This window comes from Ceratocystis lukuohia, assembly GCF_044167205.1.
Source record: "Ceratocystis lukuohia strain C4212 chromosome Unknown Supercontig2_pilon, whole genome shotgun sequence".
In the NCBI taxonomy this organism is placed as follows: domain Eukaryota; kingdom Fungi; phylum Ascomycota; class Sordariomycetes; order Microascales; family Ceratocystidaceae; genus Ceratocystis; species Ceratocystis lukuohia.
Genome location: NW_027263521.1, coordinates 523,044 through 541,275, shown reverse-complemented (window position 1 = coordinate 541,275; position 18,232 = coordinate 523,044). Strand labels below are relative to the sequence as shown.

Below are 18,232 nucleotides of genomic sequence, written 5' to 3'. Positions count from 1 at the left end.
ACAAAAGGCCAGCCAGGTCAGGGCTAAGCCGCTATAATTTTGGAGGCTGGAAGACTAGTTGCCAGTTTACAGTGGTCAGGAGCAGGAACGGGGCAGCCAGCCAGCCAGGTAGATACATACGCATGTACTTGCTCAAGTGCGAAGCGAAGATTTCCTGCCGAGGTGGCCGTGCACAGTGCTGCGAAGACGGGGCGGGACGGTGCATATTGGGGCAGCAAGACCGGGAAGCTACAGTGCAGAGCAATGGTGGAGATACCGTGGCAGCACAAGAGGAAATACTAGAAAGCTATAGATCACTTACTGCACAATAGAGGCAGTCAAGGGGACAGTGCTGGTGACGGTGCGAATACGGTGCCGTTAAAAGTACAGGTAGATCGGTACAAGACATCAATCTCGTCCCCTTGCCCTACAGCTAGTTCCATGCCGCCCTACTACATTACATCTACAGTAGTAGTCTTACTACACACACAGCATTTCCGCTAGGCTGCCCTTTTGACTGTTATCCTGCTTCTCCTCTCGGCCCTGCCTAAAAAGAATGGCTAGGAAGGCCATGGAAATCCATCGAGGCCAGCGTTCGCTGTCCAGCCAGCATTAGCCGTTGGGCAGAAACGGGGCAGGGCCTTCGCCTTGAATTAATTTTATACCAGAGTCAAAGCCACACAGACAAGTGAGGCTCTTACGGCTTTTCTCCGGCTTTGACGCCTCACATGTCACTCCATGAACGAGGCTCCTACCTCGCTCACTATACGCCCTTGGGGAGGAGGCACTTTAGCCTCCATACCACTTATAGTTGCACTCACTACCTTTGGGCTGAGCTTGAAGAGGTTTAAGCATAGATGCAATCATGAACACGGCATTGTAAGGGACCGAAAACACGCAAATACAACTAGGCGACCAAGAAATGCGTATCTACAAAAACGTCTCGGGGCAAGACACAGCAAAAAAAGAGACCCCTCCTCCGGACAGGCTTGAACTGTCAACCTCCTGATATGCCCCATAGGATATTCTACACCACCATATTTCAACGTGGAGGATAGTACCAAGTAACAGTCAGACGCGCTAGCCAATTGCGCCACAGAGGACGTCGATTTTTGATGCTGACAGCCACAGCGTTACTAGCGTTCATAGAGAAGTGGTACAGTAGAGATACAAAGTAGGTAGACGTAAAATAATACAATACAAATACGATACAAAGTAGGGCGTAGAATATTATATCTAGCCCCATGATGGAACAACAGCCTTATTTTCTTTGTACTGTACTCATTCTTTTGAGCTTTCCGTCTCGTGTCCTTGTGACTCGTGACGCTCACCGCCTTTGCAGCTCCTAATACAACCCTGGCTGTCTCTGATTTTATTTTCTTATCTTATCGTACTAACCCTAACAAAATTCAAACCCGTCCAACTACATGTGTCAAGCTTCCTGTGTTTTTTGGCAAAGTGCTTGTGGTGTTTAGTTATTCGACAGGCAAAATGTCTCGGTGTTTCGTATACCGCCCGTACTTCCTACCATTTCTATATCCGTGTTTTCGTCAGTCTTCAGCTTCCAACACAAAGTTCTTCCGGTCTTTCTCCACCACATTAGCTACTCGCAATGGCTCGACAAGCTCTCATGACTTGCCTCATTCGCACCTGAACCCCGCACCCGATGACTATGCCGCGCCGACTTTTGCTGATAAAGCGACACTATCTTTGCATGCAGGCGCCGGAGGCAATGGCTGTGTGGCGTTTCTTCGTGAGGCGTATATGCCCGATGGTCCGGCCAATGGCGGCGACGGTGGCCATGGCGGTAATGTGTACATCCAAGCTGTGCCAGGTGAGACATCGCTATACAAGTTGTCGCGCCAGACCTTTGTCAAAGCTGGTCGCGGCAAGCACGGCCGTGGCTCCGCAAAGGCTGGTTCGCGCGGTGAAGATGTAGTGATTACTGTGCCTGTGGGTACAGTTGTACGGGAGATTTCACGCAGTGACCCGGCCGCTGATGAGGCAGCTTTGATGCGTGCACGCAAGGCCGCGGCCAAGCAGCGCCGCCGCGAGGAGAGGCTATTGGACCAAGCTGAGAAGGAAGCGGCTGAGCGTGGCGAACCATTCTTGCGACCCGTGTTACCGGAGATCGATGACCCTTATGAACTCGAGCGTTCCCGTTTTGTTACATACCCAGGACTATCACGGCCCGATGTCAAGTCACTGGAGATGCCGCGCCTTCCTAAGCGTAACCGACTGTATGCACAGCCGGCAGCTCCCATCACGCTAGATCTGACAAGGCCGACGCCAAAACCCGTGCTTCTAGCAGCCGGCGGCATCGGTGGCCTGGGCAATCCACATTTTGTGTGCAAGGAACGGCCACGGCCGATGATTGCAACTAAGGGCGAGAATGCAGTGCGAATGGATATTGAACTAGAGCTCAAGCTGTTGGCGGATGTTGGGCTTGTCGGACTGCCTAACGCTGGCAAAAGTACTCTGTTGCGACTGATTAGCAAGTCGCGCACACGCGTCGGTAACTGGGCTTTCACCACATTACAGCCTAACATCGGCACTGTTGTGCTTGACAGCTACCGTGGCCGTCTGCCGCTCCGTTCCTTCAAGAAGCATCCGGCCGCTCCACACTTAGGCATGCCTGATCCCGAGATCGAGCGTGAGCCGCGAACTCGCTTTACTGTCGCCGATATCCCAGGTCTTGTTCAGGGAGCACATCTAGATCGCGGATTGGGAATTTCATTTTTGCGTCACGTCGAGCGTGCCCGTGTGCTGGCTTTTGTCGTGGATTTGAGCGCTGGCGAGGCCGTGGACATGCTCAAGGCGCTATGGAAAGAGGTTGGCTTGTATGCGCAGATGCGAGATGAAGAAGAGGCAAACCGCGAGATCGATGCCCGCGTTGACTGGGACTTAACATCGACTACGGGCACAGGCGAAGCAGCGCCGTTTACGGGCGTTGGCTTGGCTCCTCCGGGTGCTGAACTACCGGCAGATCATTCGCCAAGGACAACGGCTGGTCTTGATATTGCAGGAAAGCCATGGTTTGTAGTGGGGACCAAAGCCGATCTGCCGGCGACACAAGACAATTTTGCGCGGTTAAAGGCATACATTGATGCTTTGCAGGCGGGATCTGAGCCCCACCCAACCGGCATTCAAGGTGCGTGGACGCACAAGGTATCGGCGATCCCGATTAGTGCTATTCGGGGTCACGGCACGGATGCGATTATCAACTGGACGGTTGGCTTGTTGGATTAGAATAGAGGTATAGAGTCACATGTTATAGCTATTGTAGGAGTATCAGGTTATTGTAAGAGTATAATAGTAAAAGTAGTTAAACCCCTATATACGAAATGTATATTCAGCCCTTGTCACCAGCGAATTTTGCCTTTTTTCTTTTCAAGGCTTTTGGGTGTCTCGTTTTCTAGTCCATCCCTTCTGGTGTCGGAGCATCCTCAACGTTGATGTCTTCTTCAATTGCAGGGATAGCTTCGGCGCCGGCCTCGGCCTCGGCCTCAGTCTTCTTAGATTTCGCCTCCTCCTCTTGCTGCTTCTGAATATTCTTCTGTCTTAACAATGAGTTGTTTACAAGCGGCGAGTTGTCGTTGAAAAGTCTAAGCAGCATAGCCGCACGATCTTCCTTGGGCAGCATCAGGTTCAATGACGAGATACTCTTCCACAGTGGCAACACCATAGGTTCTCTAAGGGCAGCTTCGTCGGCCAGCGCCTCAGGTGATGCGTTCGGGTCGGCGTCCAGCTCGACGCGGAGCATGTAGCAGCCCATGGACATATCGCGAACACGCTCGCCAATGTCGCCCAGCTTTTGCCACTCACCGTCGCTGATGCGCGGGAACATCTCAATGAGCAAACGGCGAAGGGTCTCGCGGTCTCGCAAATGCACTACACGATCCTCGCCCAAGTATCCGTGAAGCATGGGCATGCCCTCGCTCTGGATACGCCAGCGACATACATCCGGGTTCGGCACGTCTTGCCGCACGAACATCTTAACGCCACCGTGTAGGAACTTGACACCTTTGAGGTCGTTTTCACCGAGGATGTCACGTGCCAGAGTAGAGCAGTAGTAGATGGCTTTAAGGGGCTGACCTGTGGCATTGCGCACCATGAAGCGATCCCGGGGGAAGCGGGGCGAAAGGTGGTAGAACTTGAAGATTTCGTCGAGCACAGGATGGTCAGGAGCGAGGAACTTGAAGGGGTCCTCGTATCTGATGGAGGTATCTTTGCGCCTCTCTTTGGGCTCTGCAGGAGCGACAGTGGTAGTCTCAGTCTTAGCCTCAGTCTTGGTTTCAGCCTTGGCCTCAGCTTCAGCCTTTGGCGTCTCTGAGGCATCCCGGCTACCCTCGTCGTCAGTTTTGACTTTTTTGGCATCCACATCCATTTCATTCACAGCCTCAACCTCGTCTAGCTTGCGCTTTCCATTAGCGGTTTCCGCCTCGGTCTCAGTCGCAGCCTCAACTTCAGCCTCATCATCTCCCTCAGCAGCAGTCATAGAAGAAGTTGCAACAGTTGCATCCTTTGGGATATTCTCATTACGAGCGCGGATTTCTGCCTTCTTCTCAAGCACAGTGATAAAGAACGAGCCGGTATCCTGCTGGTAGGCGTACACGCGGATACAGCGCTCCAGGGGCAGATCAGCACACAGGGAGCCAGCCGGCGGTGGGAACATTGGTTCTGTGATCTTGCCGGGCGCTTCCCACGTCGAGTCAGCCGCGGCCTTGTCTTGGATCTCCTGCCAGCTGTTCCACCAGTTGCCAGACTTGTCCATGACTTGCCAAGTCTTCATTCCAGGCTTGCGCTTCATGCCGACCAGCTGGTTTGAGCAGTCGAGAATGCCCACCTTTTCAGGGCCACCACAGCGATCGATAGCAGCAGCAACAACGGCCTCATTCTCAATGGGGTTCATGCTGCAGGTAGAGTAGACAACGCGGCCGCCAACCTTGAGCATCTGCAGGGCACGCACTAGAATCCGCACCTGAACAATGTGCAGACCAAGCGCGTTGTTGGGCGTCCACGAGCGCCACATGGTCATGTTCTTGCGCAGCGTGCCGTCACCAGTACAGGGCACGTCAGCCAGGATGCGATCGAACTTGAGATACGAGCGCTTGCCGGGTCTATCGCTGTAGCTGTCGGGCAGTCTGATAGAGGGGAAAGCCGAGGCGTCGTGATTGGTAACAAGTAGGTTGGCCGAAGAAAAGCGCTTGAGTTGATGGACCAACATATGGCAGCGCTTGTAGTCCATGTCGTTGGCCACAATCAGGCCAGTAGCACGGCCCTGGTCGGATGGGTCAGCCGACAAATCAGCATTGGCTTCCTCTTCGGTCTCGGTACCCAGAGCAAGACCGTCCTCGGTGGCGTGCTGACGCAGCACCTTTTTAATGCGGGCCTCTTCGCCAGCGTGCACCATTTCTAGCAGCTGAGCGGACTTGCTGCCGGGTGCAGCGCAGAGGTCTAGAACGGACATGCCGGGCTTGAGATCAATTAGGAGTGGCGGGATCATGCTGACAATCTCTTGGCGGCTAATGTTTCCGACGCTAGTCTCCGATACAAGGAACTTCTGGAAGGCGGCGAACGGCGGGAATCGGCGCACAACGTTCTTAGGTGTAGTCATATCGTAGGCTAGACCATCCGGGTACCACGAGACGGGCTTCGGAGGCTGGACAAAGTTGCCATCCTCGTGCTTGATGCGGGTAATCTCGGGGATGTATCTCGTCTGGAGAAGGTTGCGGACAGCTAGGGCGTGGCTGCAATTGGGAAGGAAAAGGGTTAGATTGACATGAGAAATAGAAATAGTACAAGCTTTTCTAGAGCCAGGCTTGGTCAGCCAGCTAGTATCAATATAACTTACCCTTTCGACCCGCAGAAGCGGAAGCTATTAGGCAATTCTCGGCGTAGGGCCTCCCAGAACTCCTTGCGCTCATCCTCGGGCATTTGCAGCATGTCGTTGTAGTACTTTTCCAGCTTCTCATTCTCCTTAACGATCTGCGGGTAAGACACTCGGCGATCAGCATTGTTAGCGCTGGAAGCCTCGCGCTCATTGCCATTGTTGCGGCCACCACGGCCTCCGCCCTTCCGGCCCTACAGGTAGTAAGCACATCCAGGTTAGTCAAATAGTTCTGCTGGGGGATAATTTTTCATAGTCTCTGCCAATGTCTCGTCGCTAGGGCTAACTTACGCCTCTTCTTCTGCCTCCACGACCCATTGCTGTTGATCTAGTGGCGTGGCTTTTTTTTTTCGCCGTGTATCCACGTGTGTATGTGGGAGTAGCTCTGTTAGGAGAAGCTAATCGTAGCAAGCGAAGCTGAAAGGAAAAAAGGCTGTTGTATTTCTGAAGAAATGAGAATCGATGAGAATGCGCTTCAAAAAATAGGAAAAAAAAGTATTATCAAGAAATATGTTCAAAATAAATTTACGAAAAAGTCTTTTTTTTTTTTTTTGGTTTGAAGGCTGCCCCACACTTTTAACGCGCACCTTCCCCTTTCTGGCATGAAGCTGGCGCATTTGTTCAAGTCAAGCGGAAAGGAAAAAAAGGTGGGACTGTTATTAGAGATAAGACAATAGTGCCGAGGGTTTATGTTACTAGGGTTGCTTCTATAGGCGCTCTTATATACTTTTTGGATGTCGCTAGACTACAAAGTCATCTACAAAGGCTTTCTCACGCTCTACTACTCTTTTCCATCTTGATTCGGGAATCATCCAAAGTCTACCGCTTCTTCTGGCTTCCCTTTCTCACCTTTTGTCTAACCCAAAATAGCCTCCAGATCCTCCTTCTCACCACTGTGCTGCACCATGTCGTAGAACTGCCCTTCGGCCTGGTATAGCTCTTTAGGCGACCCACTTTCTAGCACTCGACCAGCCCCCATAACAACAATGGTATCGTAGTCAATGATTGTGCGTAGACGATGCGCAATAGTAACCATAGTGCGGTTGCTGCCGCAAAGTTCGGCCCGCAAGACCTCCTGGATGCCCCTATCAGTTTCGTAGTCCATGCTTGCTGTGGCTTCATCAAGGAGCATTAGCTGACTGTCACGCACAAGAGCGCGAATGAGCGATATGACCTGACGTTGGCCATGGGAAAAGTTTTCGCCCTTGGCTGCTACTTGTGTTTCAAGAGATAAGCGCTTTTCAGCATCACCCTCGGCTAGGACCCTGTCATCTGTCTCGGCTTCGGTCGTCTCATCATCAAGAGAGGAATCGATCATGTGTTGGCTACCGGACTGGAATGATGCCAACGTCTTGCAGGCGTCTACAGCTTTCTGCAGATTGGCTTCCGGGATAGTGTTCGTGGGGTCTAGGTTTGATTTTATAGTACCCGTGAAAAGTACAGCCTCTTGGGGAATGATGGTAAGCGCTTCACGTAGCTTTTTACGAGGGACCTGGGTGATGTCGACACCATCGTACAAGATTTGGCCTGAGACGATTTCTGTGAAGCGCAAAAGAGATGCTACGATCTGTACGCCATGTTAATAAGGGGGCTTTAGATCAAAATCATGGTGCTAGGATAACTTACTGTACTCTTCCCCGAGCCCGTACGGCCCACAATAGCTACACGTTCGCCAGCCTTGAACTTTAGACTGATATCCGTTAAAATATCTTGGCCATCCTTGGTATAGCGGATAGTGGCGTTTCGGAATTCAATATCGCCGGCACGTGGCCAGTTGCGAGGAATCACATGGGCTGGGTCATCTGTGTACTCGCCCTCTTCGGGATACGGCTTGTCATCCTTGGTCTCTGGAGGCAACGACGTGTATTCTAACAAGCGGTCAAAACTCTGCAGTTCGACTTCTAGCTCGTTGGTGTAGCGTACTAAGTAAAGAATTGATCCGCTTAGTGTAGAAGCACTGGTAAGCGAGAAGCCAACCAAGCTGGCGCTAACAGTACCCGTCTTCCACAGCGCGATCACACCTGCACCAAGAGATACTAATGAGGTGACAAGATCCACACGCACACCTACCCAGCGGTTGCAGTTGAGGGTCACCTCGGCACTAGATGACCATAAGCGAAGTCTTTGGGCCAGTGTGCGGCAAAACTCGGTGACCATTCCCGCCTGGGCGCGCACAATGGGTAGGCCCGCTAGAGTGTCAGAGAATTGTGAAAAGACGGGGGATTGCGATGACGATTCAATGCGACGAGCAGTTACGGCTGTCCGCGTATACATTTCGCCGACAACTATGCCAGCACAGCAAGTTATAGCAGCTGGCACGATAAAAATAGGCATAATAGAACTAATTGATGCAAGCTGGTAGAGCATCTCAACAGCAAGGTAGATGGCCACTTCAAGTTGACCAGGAAGCGCCGAATCCATTGACGAAATGTCACGGGAAAACCGATTGATAACACGACCGATGGGTACGTTGCTGTACCAATTCATGGATACTCCAAGTAGAGCCTGAGTCAGCTCCTGATGAATCTGGCGAGCAGTGAACCAGAAAGAAAACTTGTATGAGATTGCAGAGACCATGTTGAAGACTGAGTCCATGATGGACAACAAGGCGAATATCCCCATATAGTACGGTAGCCTGCCCATGGAATCCTCGCTTTCGCGGGTCCAAAAGACCAGCCACAGGTTAGTCGCAGTGCTTAGACCTAGCGCTAGCACAGTGAAGAAAAGACAAAACAGGAACAACACGCCATGACGGTAGTATCTCACATAGCGGTATGTTAAGTTACGGCCAGAGGACTTGTTAGCACTGAGTTCAGAGTCAACCTCATCCCCATCTTTGCCATCATCTGCTGGTGTATACTTCTTGCTGACAGTATTAGGGGCGCCTTCCTCATCGCTGGCTCTCTCGGTCTCAGATGGTGATCCCGGACTACTGCCGCCAAGATCCTTCAATGATGAGATAGGCCGGCGCGTGACTCCAATATGGGGCTCGATAGATTTGATGTTGCCGTTTTCCAGGCTAACAACCAAATCGGCCTGTTCAGCCAGCCATGGTATTTGAGTGACAAGAATAACAGTACGGCTTATTAGCATATCTGAGCAGAAGCAACGTTCCCAAAGAGATGCAGCGGTACGAGCGTCTAGGGCAGAGAAAATATCGTCGAGAAGAAGTAGTGATGTCTTGGAATATAAGGCACGAGCCAAGGCAACACGGGCCCGCTGACCACCCGAAAGAGAAGTGCCATTTTCACCAATGACGGTGTTGTCACCGTTAGGGAGTTCAGCTAAGTCTTCTTCAAGACAACATGCTGCAACAACACGATCGTAGCGGACTTGTTCCATGGGACTAGCGAAAAGAATATTTTCCTTAATAGTAGCGTTTTGTAGCCAAGAACTCTGAGAAGCGTAGCCAGCGTTGCGGGGACGGGTGACGCTCCCAGATTCCTTGACGGTTTCTCCCAGAATTCCAAGCAAAAGGGTTGACTTTCCACTGCCACTATGCCCAATGACGACATTCAGGCCGTTTTCAACGAAATCAACCGAAATATTTTTCAGATTAAAAGTGGCGGTTGGTGTACGGCGGAAGGTAGCGTTGACCAGACGGGTGGGACCCTCAGGGTATTTTTCTAGAGGGCGACTCTTTTCAAAATGAGAGTCGAGACGACGAACGGCAATCATAGCTGAAGTGATGTTCTTGGAAATGTAGCCAATGCGATTCAAATTGTGTTTTAGGCTGAAGGTCAGAGTGATGGTGGTAAAGGCGATTGATGCAGTTAGAGGCTTTCCCACAACAACAGTCAGCAAACAGAACATGGAGAAGAGCGAAAAAAACCCCGTCAGACTCGACACTTGACGCATGATGGCATCGATAATGGAAATGGTCCAGAGAGCATTCTGCTCAGGCTGGCGGGCAGCTTGGATCTTTTCTAGGGCATGATCCTCCCAAGCAAAGAACTTGATAGCTTTGATTAGAGCGAGATACTCGGAGACAAGGGACATACGGCTATCCTGGGCCTTGCGTACGACCATCTGGTATTTGAGCATGCGATGAACAAGCACAACCATGATTGGAGGACTAGCAATAAGTACACCGATACCAACGACAGCAGGCCACCCGACGATTAGGTAAAGACCAATCATAGCGCCTAGAGAGCCGGTGGGCAGGCTGACGAGAACCATCATGGTATCGCGGCAACGATATAGAGCCTCGATATCAGAGGCAATCAAAGTAGCAAGGCGGCCAGTTGCGTTGACTACCTTTTTAGTCCCATCAAGAGCGGTGTCCTCGACTTCCATTTCCATGGAGTTTAAAGCCAGATGATATAGCTCTTGGGTCAACCCTGATTTAATGCGCACGATGAGACGAGTGGAAGTAAAGACGTACTGCTGGAAAGCAACAGAACGCAGAAGAGGACCGACACTCATGATTATGATCCAGGTCCAGGGGCGGATAGTGGCCTTGGATGGGTCATCGATGTAGGCAAGCAGATGATACAAACCGAAGGGGGCAACAAGTTCGGCCAAGTTGTAAATCATGGTCCAAAGAACCATAAGGGACAATTCCGTCTTCATATAATGAATCACAGTCCACATGGTGCCTTTGCCCCAAGCACGCGAAGCTTTTACCTTGGGTAGCAGGACGTCCGGGTCGTCATACCACGGAACCTGAGGGATGTGGTCCTTTTTCAGACTTCCATACCAACCCTTGATAATGAGTGGAGTGATAAAATCGTAGCTGCAGTAATAGCTGAACCAACTGCACGTCTCTTCTGGCGACGGTCTCAGGTTGTCAGCAAACTCTTGGGTGTAGGCTGGAGACTCGAATAGCTCAGGAGGCGGAACCCAGGTACGGGGTGTGATGAAGGATACGCAAGCCGCAGCAGCTAGGCAAATGAGGCCATGACTGGAGGGAGAATCTAGGCGACACGAGATGCGGGTTTGGATACAGGGTAGCCAAGTAGCAGTCAATACTATCATAGTCAAAAGGCTGGTGACAGCATTGGCGTGATGCAGAGCCGTCTGTTGCCAGCGGACATTCGGAACCAGACGGGTAATGCCGACACCGAATGCGTAGGTAGCAGCAATGGCTGTGGAAATTTCGTCCTTGTTATCGTAGGCACTAATAATAAAAAATGCAGCGGCGGCAGCACGAGCGGCCTGTGCTGAAATCTCGTGCACGATGCTCGTCTTGCGGTACTTGGCTAAGTCCTGGGTGTCTGAAGAGCCTGAATACAGCAGCCTATGTAGTCTTGTTGCCGCAATGACAATAACTGAGACGGCTACTAAGCCATACTGGAGGATACCGGAGGAGCCAAGGTTATGGGCGGAATCTAGCCAATGGATGCTAAAGAGGGTCAGAATGAGCCATGTGATGATGAGGTGGGTGGTGTGGGATGGGACGACGAAGAGACTCGAGGCTCAGGGCTTGATTAGAGCTTGAGTCCTAGTGGACAAGCTAGTGATTGACGTACTGTGGTTGCGAGGCATATGAAGGAGAAAATGAAGGCTGATTAGAAGCATTGACGCGTCGTTCGTCATCGTGCACTGCCCATAGGCCACGCAGAAAGCGCTGAGAGTCAAGCGCAGCGTAGTCTGAAGCCATCACAGAGAGAAGGGGAGGGCAATTGGCAACAAAGAAGGGTTGCTTGGAGGGCGGTGAACAGGAAGAAGAGAAGAGAAAAAGAGAAGGAGAGGAAGAGAAAAGCTTACGGAAACAGGTAAAAAGGTACAGAGGCTATTATAGAAGGTATGCCCGCTAAAATATAGAATGTGCGTGGGGAGGGGAGGGGGGCAGGATAGATAGACTTTAGCGACTTGAGAAGAGACACACCGACAGATGTAAAAGTAACTTCCTTTGTCTTAATGTTTTTTTCTGGCAGGCGCACTGGAGCCGAATGGGCAATAGCTGAAAGAAGACGAGACAAACAAAAGGCAAACGGAAAGATGGAGATAAAATTAAGACAAGCAGGTAGACGGCGAGCCGCAGTTTAATTTATAACAGAATTGGGTCCATCATAAAGCGACGTATCGATCCGTTATACTGCGTAGTAGTCATTGTAACTCTTGCTTCGAAAACGAACACCAACAAACAACGGCAAGTCCTTACCAAATAGAGCTGATGTGTACCTACCCACCTGGTTGGTGAGGGAGCCGGATCCTTATTATAGTAGTTGATCTCTGTGCCTGCTGTTTCTGTTTTGCCACGAAAGAAAGAAGGGACCAGCTGTCTCAACGACGAAATCTTTCTTAGTGCTTGGAACTAGCCATTCTTGTGAAGAGTCAAGTTTCACAGCGGGGGAGTAAAGGAACGGAGCAACGAAGAGGCAGGTGTGCACATATATACCCAGGCCCTGGTCCAGCCGACTTGTTGGCCGCTTGTAGCTGATGGCATGGCGAATGGGATACAAGGTGCTGAGTTCAAGGTCGAAAGTTGAGATCTAGTTCTTTCGCCGCTCGTTCTTGAACCATAATATAATGCTCATCGCACAAAAAGCTTCTACGGAGGAATGCTTTGCATGTAAGTGGGAGCTACTTGTGATGAGTGTTGTTAGTTTAGCTGGTTGCACTTACACGATCTTTCCTGTTTTGTCTGCTAGCCGGTTCTCCTGTTTTTGGCCTCTCCTTTCGGGAAAGAGATCATGCGAAACGGCAAGACCTGATATTTGAATATATACATGTAATGAAGCCATTGAGCTGTCTTGATTTGCAAGCCCTTGAGGCTTCATGAACTCTGGCTTGTAATTTTCTTCTTTCTTTTTTCTTCTTATTTGTGGCTTTCCTGCCCTTTTTTCTATCCATTTCCTGTCGCTCTATTTCAGGGGCGCCCTTTCTTTTATTATTTGGCTCGCTCTAATTTCTATTGTTGCACTTGAGCCAAGTTTAATCAGGAGAAGAAAAACAAGGCACCAAAGAGAAGGCCGCAGTTGAAAAAATCCCCTAGATAATTTCACTTCCCCTTTCGCTCTTTTGTCTCTTGTCATCATCTTCTTTCTCTTCTTCCTCCTCCTTCTATCATTTAGTGCCCTTCGTCCTTACCATCGTCTTATCTTCACTGTCACCGCTATTTTCGTCCTCCACTCCTTAGTTCACATGCCGTGGCCTAAACCAGCATTGCTCAGTGCCGCAAAGCCCTGATTATAGCGCCTCCTGTCGCGTTTCATCACATTTTTGCTTTCCTCCATCGCACTCACCAACCCACCAACCAGAGAGACTATACCTTATCAGCTGACCCCTCCAATACTTCAACCACAATGCCGCCTCCTTCGCGTCCCGCATCTTCTTTGCGCCGCTCATCGTTGGCTGCAACGTCGACTGCCACCACTACTACTATAACCACTGCGGTCTCTGCGTCTTCCTCACACTACCAAGGCCCTCCAACTCTCGTTGTACGCACTACAGGCTCTTCTTTATCTAGTGTCTCCCCCCGAACGCCCACTCTACGCTCCTCTATTTCGTCATCTTCTTTGCGCTCGGGCACCGCTCGCCCTCCGCCCCCATCGCCATCCTCTAGAATGCAATCTTCAAATAGTCCCGCAATGGGCCGTAGCTCTTCACTTGGCTCGCGCTCAAATACCCCCACTCTCCATCGCCGAACCTCGACCTCCTCGCTCCACTCTGTCTCCGGTTCTACCCCTATTGGCACTCCAACCCGCCGTGCTTCGGGTTCTGGTTCTAGCGCTCTTTCGCCTATGGCCCGCTCTCCCCTGGCCCTTCATGCGCACCCCCCGCCGACAATTGACGAAGCGCCCAGTGCGGAAGACATTGCAGCCGATCACTTTCGCGCGGATCTCGCTACCCACGGAAGCCCCGAAGATCATCGCACTACTGAACTGGTGGTTGTTCTCAATGATGCCTGTTATGGCCACCGCTTTTCGCGCCCACGCACGTCACGCAACGCCCTCAACACAATTGTCGAGCGCCCAGAGCGTGTCAGGGCTGCAGCCGTTGGTGTAGCCATGGCCTATGTTCGTCTAGGAGGCAGATATGCCGACGGTCATAACCCAGTGCATCCACGCATCCACCCTACCTCTATAAATAGGATACCGTTTCGTGTGCGCAAAACAGATCGCAAGGTTCCCATTACCGCTCCAGCAGTCACAAATGTACACGGCATCAAGTGGATGGAGGAGCTCAAGATCATGTGCAACAGCGCTGAGGCCAAACTGGCTTTCGGAGGCAAGGAGTTGCAACGCCCGGATGTCAAGCGCGACCCTGAGGCTGGGGGCGGCTCCCCAGCAAAATTCCACGAAGGCGATCTCTATCTATGTGCCGAGTCTTTAGACGCATTTGAAGGCGCCCTAGGAGCGGTTTGTGAGGCTGTCGATCTGGTTTTCTCTGCAGCGCCACGTCGCGCCTTTGTTGGCGTCCGACCTCCTGGACATCACTGCTCGGCTTCCTACCCATCAGGCTTTTGCTGGATCAACAACGTCCATGTTGGCATTATGCATGCTGCCATGTCCCATGGGCTGACGCATGCTGCAATCATCGACATTGACCTACACCACGGTGACGGATCGCAGGCTATCGCATGGCAACACAATAAGCGTGCCAATAGTGCCCACAAGAATGCCTCAGCCTGGAAAAAATCGCAAATTGGTTACTTTAGCTTACATGACATCAACTCGTACCCATGCGAAATGGGTGATGAGGAAAAAGTCAAGAATGCGAGTATCTGCATTGATGGAGCCCATGGCCAGAACATATGGAACATACATCTCCAGCCATGGAAGACGGAGGCTGACTTTTGGAAACTATACCAAGAGCAGTATCTTCAACTTCTTGACAAAGCCCGCAAGTTCCTCAAGTCGCAGGCCGAAAAACAAACCGCAGCGGGCGTTGTGCCCAAGGCTGCGATCTTCATCAGCGCCGGCTTCGATGCCAGTCTATGGGAAAGCGCCGGCATGCAACGCCACAATGTCAATGTCCCGACTGAATTCTATGCCCGGATTGCGCAGGACGTTGTGCGCCTTGCTGCTGAAGATGAGAACGCAGTGGATGGCCGTATTATCAGCGTAATGGAGGGCGGTTACAGTGACCGTGCATTAGCCTCGGGCGTCCTGAGCCATCTCAGCGGCTTAGCTGGCGACCAGCTGCAGGGTTCTGCCGCCCCGCCTTTGACCTATCAAGGTCTCGGCGCTGAGATGGGCCTACGCATTGGGCTTGCTAGTAATGAATCAGATACCGTTGCTGACCCCCAAGAAGCGCTTCGTTCATTACACTCATATGATTCCCAATGGTGGTCTAGCTCTGAATTGGACAAGATCGAGACCCTTTTGTCTCCCGTGGTGGTAGAACCCAAAAAGTCAAAAGCAGCCAACGCCTCCCCAACTTACTGTTCGCCTACCCATGCCTCTAATGCTAGAAAAGTCGAGCCACGCCTTCGTCGAAGCATTTCAAACCTGTCCATCAATGCTGCATACTCACGACCAGAAACCCCTCCGCCACCGGATGTACAATGGGAGGTTGCTGCACATGAGCTAGTCAAGCAACTGATTCCGCTTGATCGCACCACGGAAAGCTGCACACATGAGGACCTAAATGCAGAAGCTACCAGAGCACGCAAAGAGAAACAGCCAAAATCGGAGCCAGTAACCCCGGTGCGCATGAGTCTTCGTGAGCGTCGGGCTAAGCCTATTGCTGAGGTCAAAGAAGGCAAGGAAAAGGAAAACCCTGCATCCAGAGCAGGCCGCAGAAGAACAGTAGCGTCTGCTCCGGCCACTGGGCCCGCTGAAAAGGTAAGGCCTCTTGTCAGCTATCTTCGATCCATGTTCATGCTAACATCTCCTCGCCAGCCCCCTAATGCTGCTAGAACTAGCCGTCGTGTTAGTACAACGTCGGCAATGCCCCCTTCAACTTCCGCTGCCGGCACCCGTGAGGGATCTGCACCTATCCCTATCTCTACACGTCCCTCAACAAGTATGACCATACGCACGCAGCCGCCTTCAACCCTAAATGTCAAAAAGTCACGGCCTAGCACATCCATGTCCTCTGCATCAGCCATAGCCTCTACGGCTGAGTCAGCGCCAACCAAGGCGCCCTCGAGAGCAACGCGCCCATCCGTGCCAGTCCAGCGGCTATCGGCCGTGTCCCGTGCACCATCGCGGGCAGTCTCGGTTGCGGCCTCAGTCTCAAGTATCTCATCAGCAGCAACGACGCGGCCTTCTACTACAAGCCCCACTGGAAATGAAGGCATAGACCCGAAACAAGCTGCGGACGATTCACTAGATCAGATAACGAACGGCATGCGACGCATCAAAATCAATCTCATTACACGTGAGCAGCGCGAGGCAAGGCAGCGTGCGGAGGCCGAAGCCGGTAATTCAGCTGGGCCCAGAGCATAATGAACGCCATGATATGGGAGGAATTAGTGGTCTTTGTAGGCCACGTGATACATAGGCCAGGGCCGCCAGACATTTATGTACATCTTTGGTTCAATTCCATAGCGCTTTCTTTTTTGTAATGCTTTTCCCTCTCAATATCACTAAACTAGATCATTCGAATCTCACTCCTGCGTCCCCGGTGTCAACGATGCCCGGAACTCCGCTAGAGTTACGCTGACATCTTCCAACGTGCCCTTCTCGCCAGCCACTGTCGGCGGTGTGCGTTTGAAGGTCCATACCTCTGTAACACCCAATGACTCCAAGTAATCCAAGCCGCGGGCATAATTCGTCGTTACCTGTGCTGTTCCATGGCTATCATCGGAAAACGTAAACCGGCCGCCCATTTTCAAGTACTCCTCAGCCACCTGACGCGTGGGATACGGCTCAGAAAGGCCCTTCCGCAGTGCGCTAGTATTGCACTCTAACCAGGCGCCCAACTCAACGACAAAGCGCAGATTGCGTAACATGCGCTCCCAAACCTCGGGCCACTCGGCGCGCACATCACGTGCAGGGTTGCTACTCAACAGGCGGATCAGATCAAAGTGGCCGACGATACGAGGCCGGAGCGCCTGCAGCATCTCCAGCTGATCGTCGTAGTACGTGGCATACAAGCCCCGCTCGGACCCATGGCCCGCAGCCTGCACGGCTGTAGCATATTTAGCTACGTCATAGTCGATGGGGATCCCTCCGCGTGCGTGGTGCACACTGCCAATAAAATAGTCGATTGCTGGGTCGGCCAGTAACGCACGCATATGTTCTGCATACTCGGGCCGGTACCATTCGCCTTCAATCCCGATGAGAATATGGAGAGAAGGGTACACAGCACGGAGGCGCTGGGCCTCGGCAAGATAAGCCGCGTGTAGTGGGGAGTCAAGACCCGTTAGGGAAGAGCATTCAGGGAGCTAAGAGCCAGTTAGTGAGGGATAACTCAGACGGGACGAAAGGCGAGATGAGGCTATACTAGGCCCTACATGCCTCGTGCTCTTCTGGGTACAAGTCCTCTGGGCTTATACGCGGGATATGCTCTGTAAGGCCCATTGTCTTGAGTCCAACGCCGATGGCATGCTGCACAATGACCTCCAGCATGTCTTTTCCATGCCCAGGGCAAAACTGCCCCGAGTGAGAGTGCATAGTGAAAGCCATTTTGGAGACTAAGCAAATGTATGACAGAATACTAATAGGATAAGAAACTGACTAAAAGCTCAGTTTTGTAAGTCGCTCTGTTATGAGCCAAGCATAGCATAAAGCCCTGAACAGGTGGGGCAGGCCGTGTAACGTAAGAAATAGCGATTAACCCTAGTTTATGTTTTAGACCCTAGTAGACTCTGACTGCGGCCGAATTAGGCTTGTGCTGCGGCCATGTTCATGATCTCAACCATAGAAGTATAGTCGAAAGTCAATTTTAATGAGCGTTGACTCCTTACCGCTATAACTCGCCACTACCAACTCTACAAATTTACCTCTATTCCATCATACATGCCCCTTTGTGGCACTAAGCCTATGACCATCCCGGCCGACACTCAGCGCAAGCCCCAGCCCTCCCCAACCCCGAGTGTGGACTCGTCAACCAAACTATTGGATCTCTCGACACTACCGATTCGATATCCATTGCTCTCCATCGCATGTCTCTATGCCCTCTCCTACATGTCCCAGCACATAAGACGACGCTTCACATCTCACTCGAGCCAGGTTTGCGCATCTGCCGCAGCTGCAACTTGACCTCCACGGTAGCTCGTCAAGTGGGTATTGCATGGGAAATTTTACAGTGTGTGATTTAGCGCCTGTATTAGCCCGCCTTAGTGCACGCCAGCGGCAATCAACGCCAGGTATCTGGCATGGCTGCCGAGACCGCATGCAAGCTGTGCGCGTCAGAGCTGTCGCTTCTCAACCGCGTAGCAAGTTAGATGCCATGTAGCGTTGTACCGTACTATTCGGTCAGCTGGACTACGTGGAGGGATGCTAGACAATTCCTAATTGTCTCTGC

The 18,232-nt window shown here is 51.7% G+C and overlaps 5 protein-coding genes across 5 annotated transcripts; 2 read left to right on the top strand and 3 right to left on the bottom strand.

Annotated features, from left to right (window-relative positions):
* Positions 1-1,470: 1,470 nt before the first annotated feature.
* On the top strand, positions 1,471-3,228 carry HOO65_020137 (putative GTP-binding protein P8A3.11c mitochondrial; the record flags this gene model as incomplete). Its single annotated transcript, XM_071000000.1, has 1 exon — positions 1,471-3,228. The coding sequence occupies one exon, from the start codon at positions 1,471-1,473 to the stop codon at positions 3,226-3,228; it is 1,758 nt and encodes a 585-aa protein (XP_070860775.1).
* Positions 3,229-3,394: 166 nt separating this feature from the next.
* HOO65_020136 (Multisite-specific tRNA (cytosine-C(5))-methyltransferase) lies at positions 3,395-6,187 on the bottom strand (the record flags this gene model as incomplete). The annotated part of the gene is made up of 3 exons (XM_071006435.1): positions 3,395-5,729; positions 5,834-6,063; positions 6,161-6,187. 3 exons carry the CDS (start codon positions 6,185-6,187, stop codon positions 3,395-3,397), a joined length of 2,592 nt encoding a protein of 863 aa, XP_070860774.1.
* A 538-nt stretch (positions 6,188-6,725) lies between these two features.
* HOO65_020135 (ATP-binding cassette transporter abc4) lies at positions 6,726-11,471 on the bottom strand (the record flags this gene model as incomplete). The annotated part of the gene is made up of 3 exons (XM_071006273.1): positions 6,726-7,436; positions 7,496-11,213; positions 11,341-11,471. 3 exons carry the CDS (start codon positions 11,469-11,471, stop codon positions 6,726-6,728), a joined length of 4,560 nt encoding a protein of 1,519 aa, XP_070860773.1.
* Positions 11,472-13,119: 1,648 nt separating this feature from the next.
* HOO65_020134 (Histone deacetylase HOS3) lies at positions 13,120-16,209 on the top strand (the record flags this gene model as incomplete). Its single annotated transcript, XM_070999999.1, has 1 exon — positions 13,120-16,209. One exon carries the CDS (start codon positions 13,120-13,122, stop codon positions 16,207-16,209), a length of 3,090 nt encoding a protein of 1,029 aa, XP_070860772.1.
* A 161-nt stretch (positions 16,210-16,370) lies between these two features.
* HOO65_020133 (putative histidinol-phosphatase) lies at positions 16,371-17,391 on the bottom strand (the record flags this gene model as incomplete). Its single annotated transcript, XM_071006929.1, has 2 exons — positions 16,371-17,150; positions 17,326-17,391. The coding sequence occupies 2 exons, from the start codon at positions 17,389-17,391 to the stop codon at positions 16,371-16,373; spliced, it is 846 nt and encodes a 281-aa protein (XP_070860771.1).
* Between the last annotated feature and the right edge of the window lie 841 nt (positions 17,392-18,232).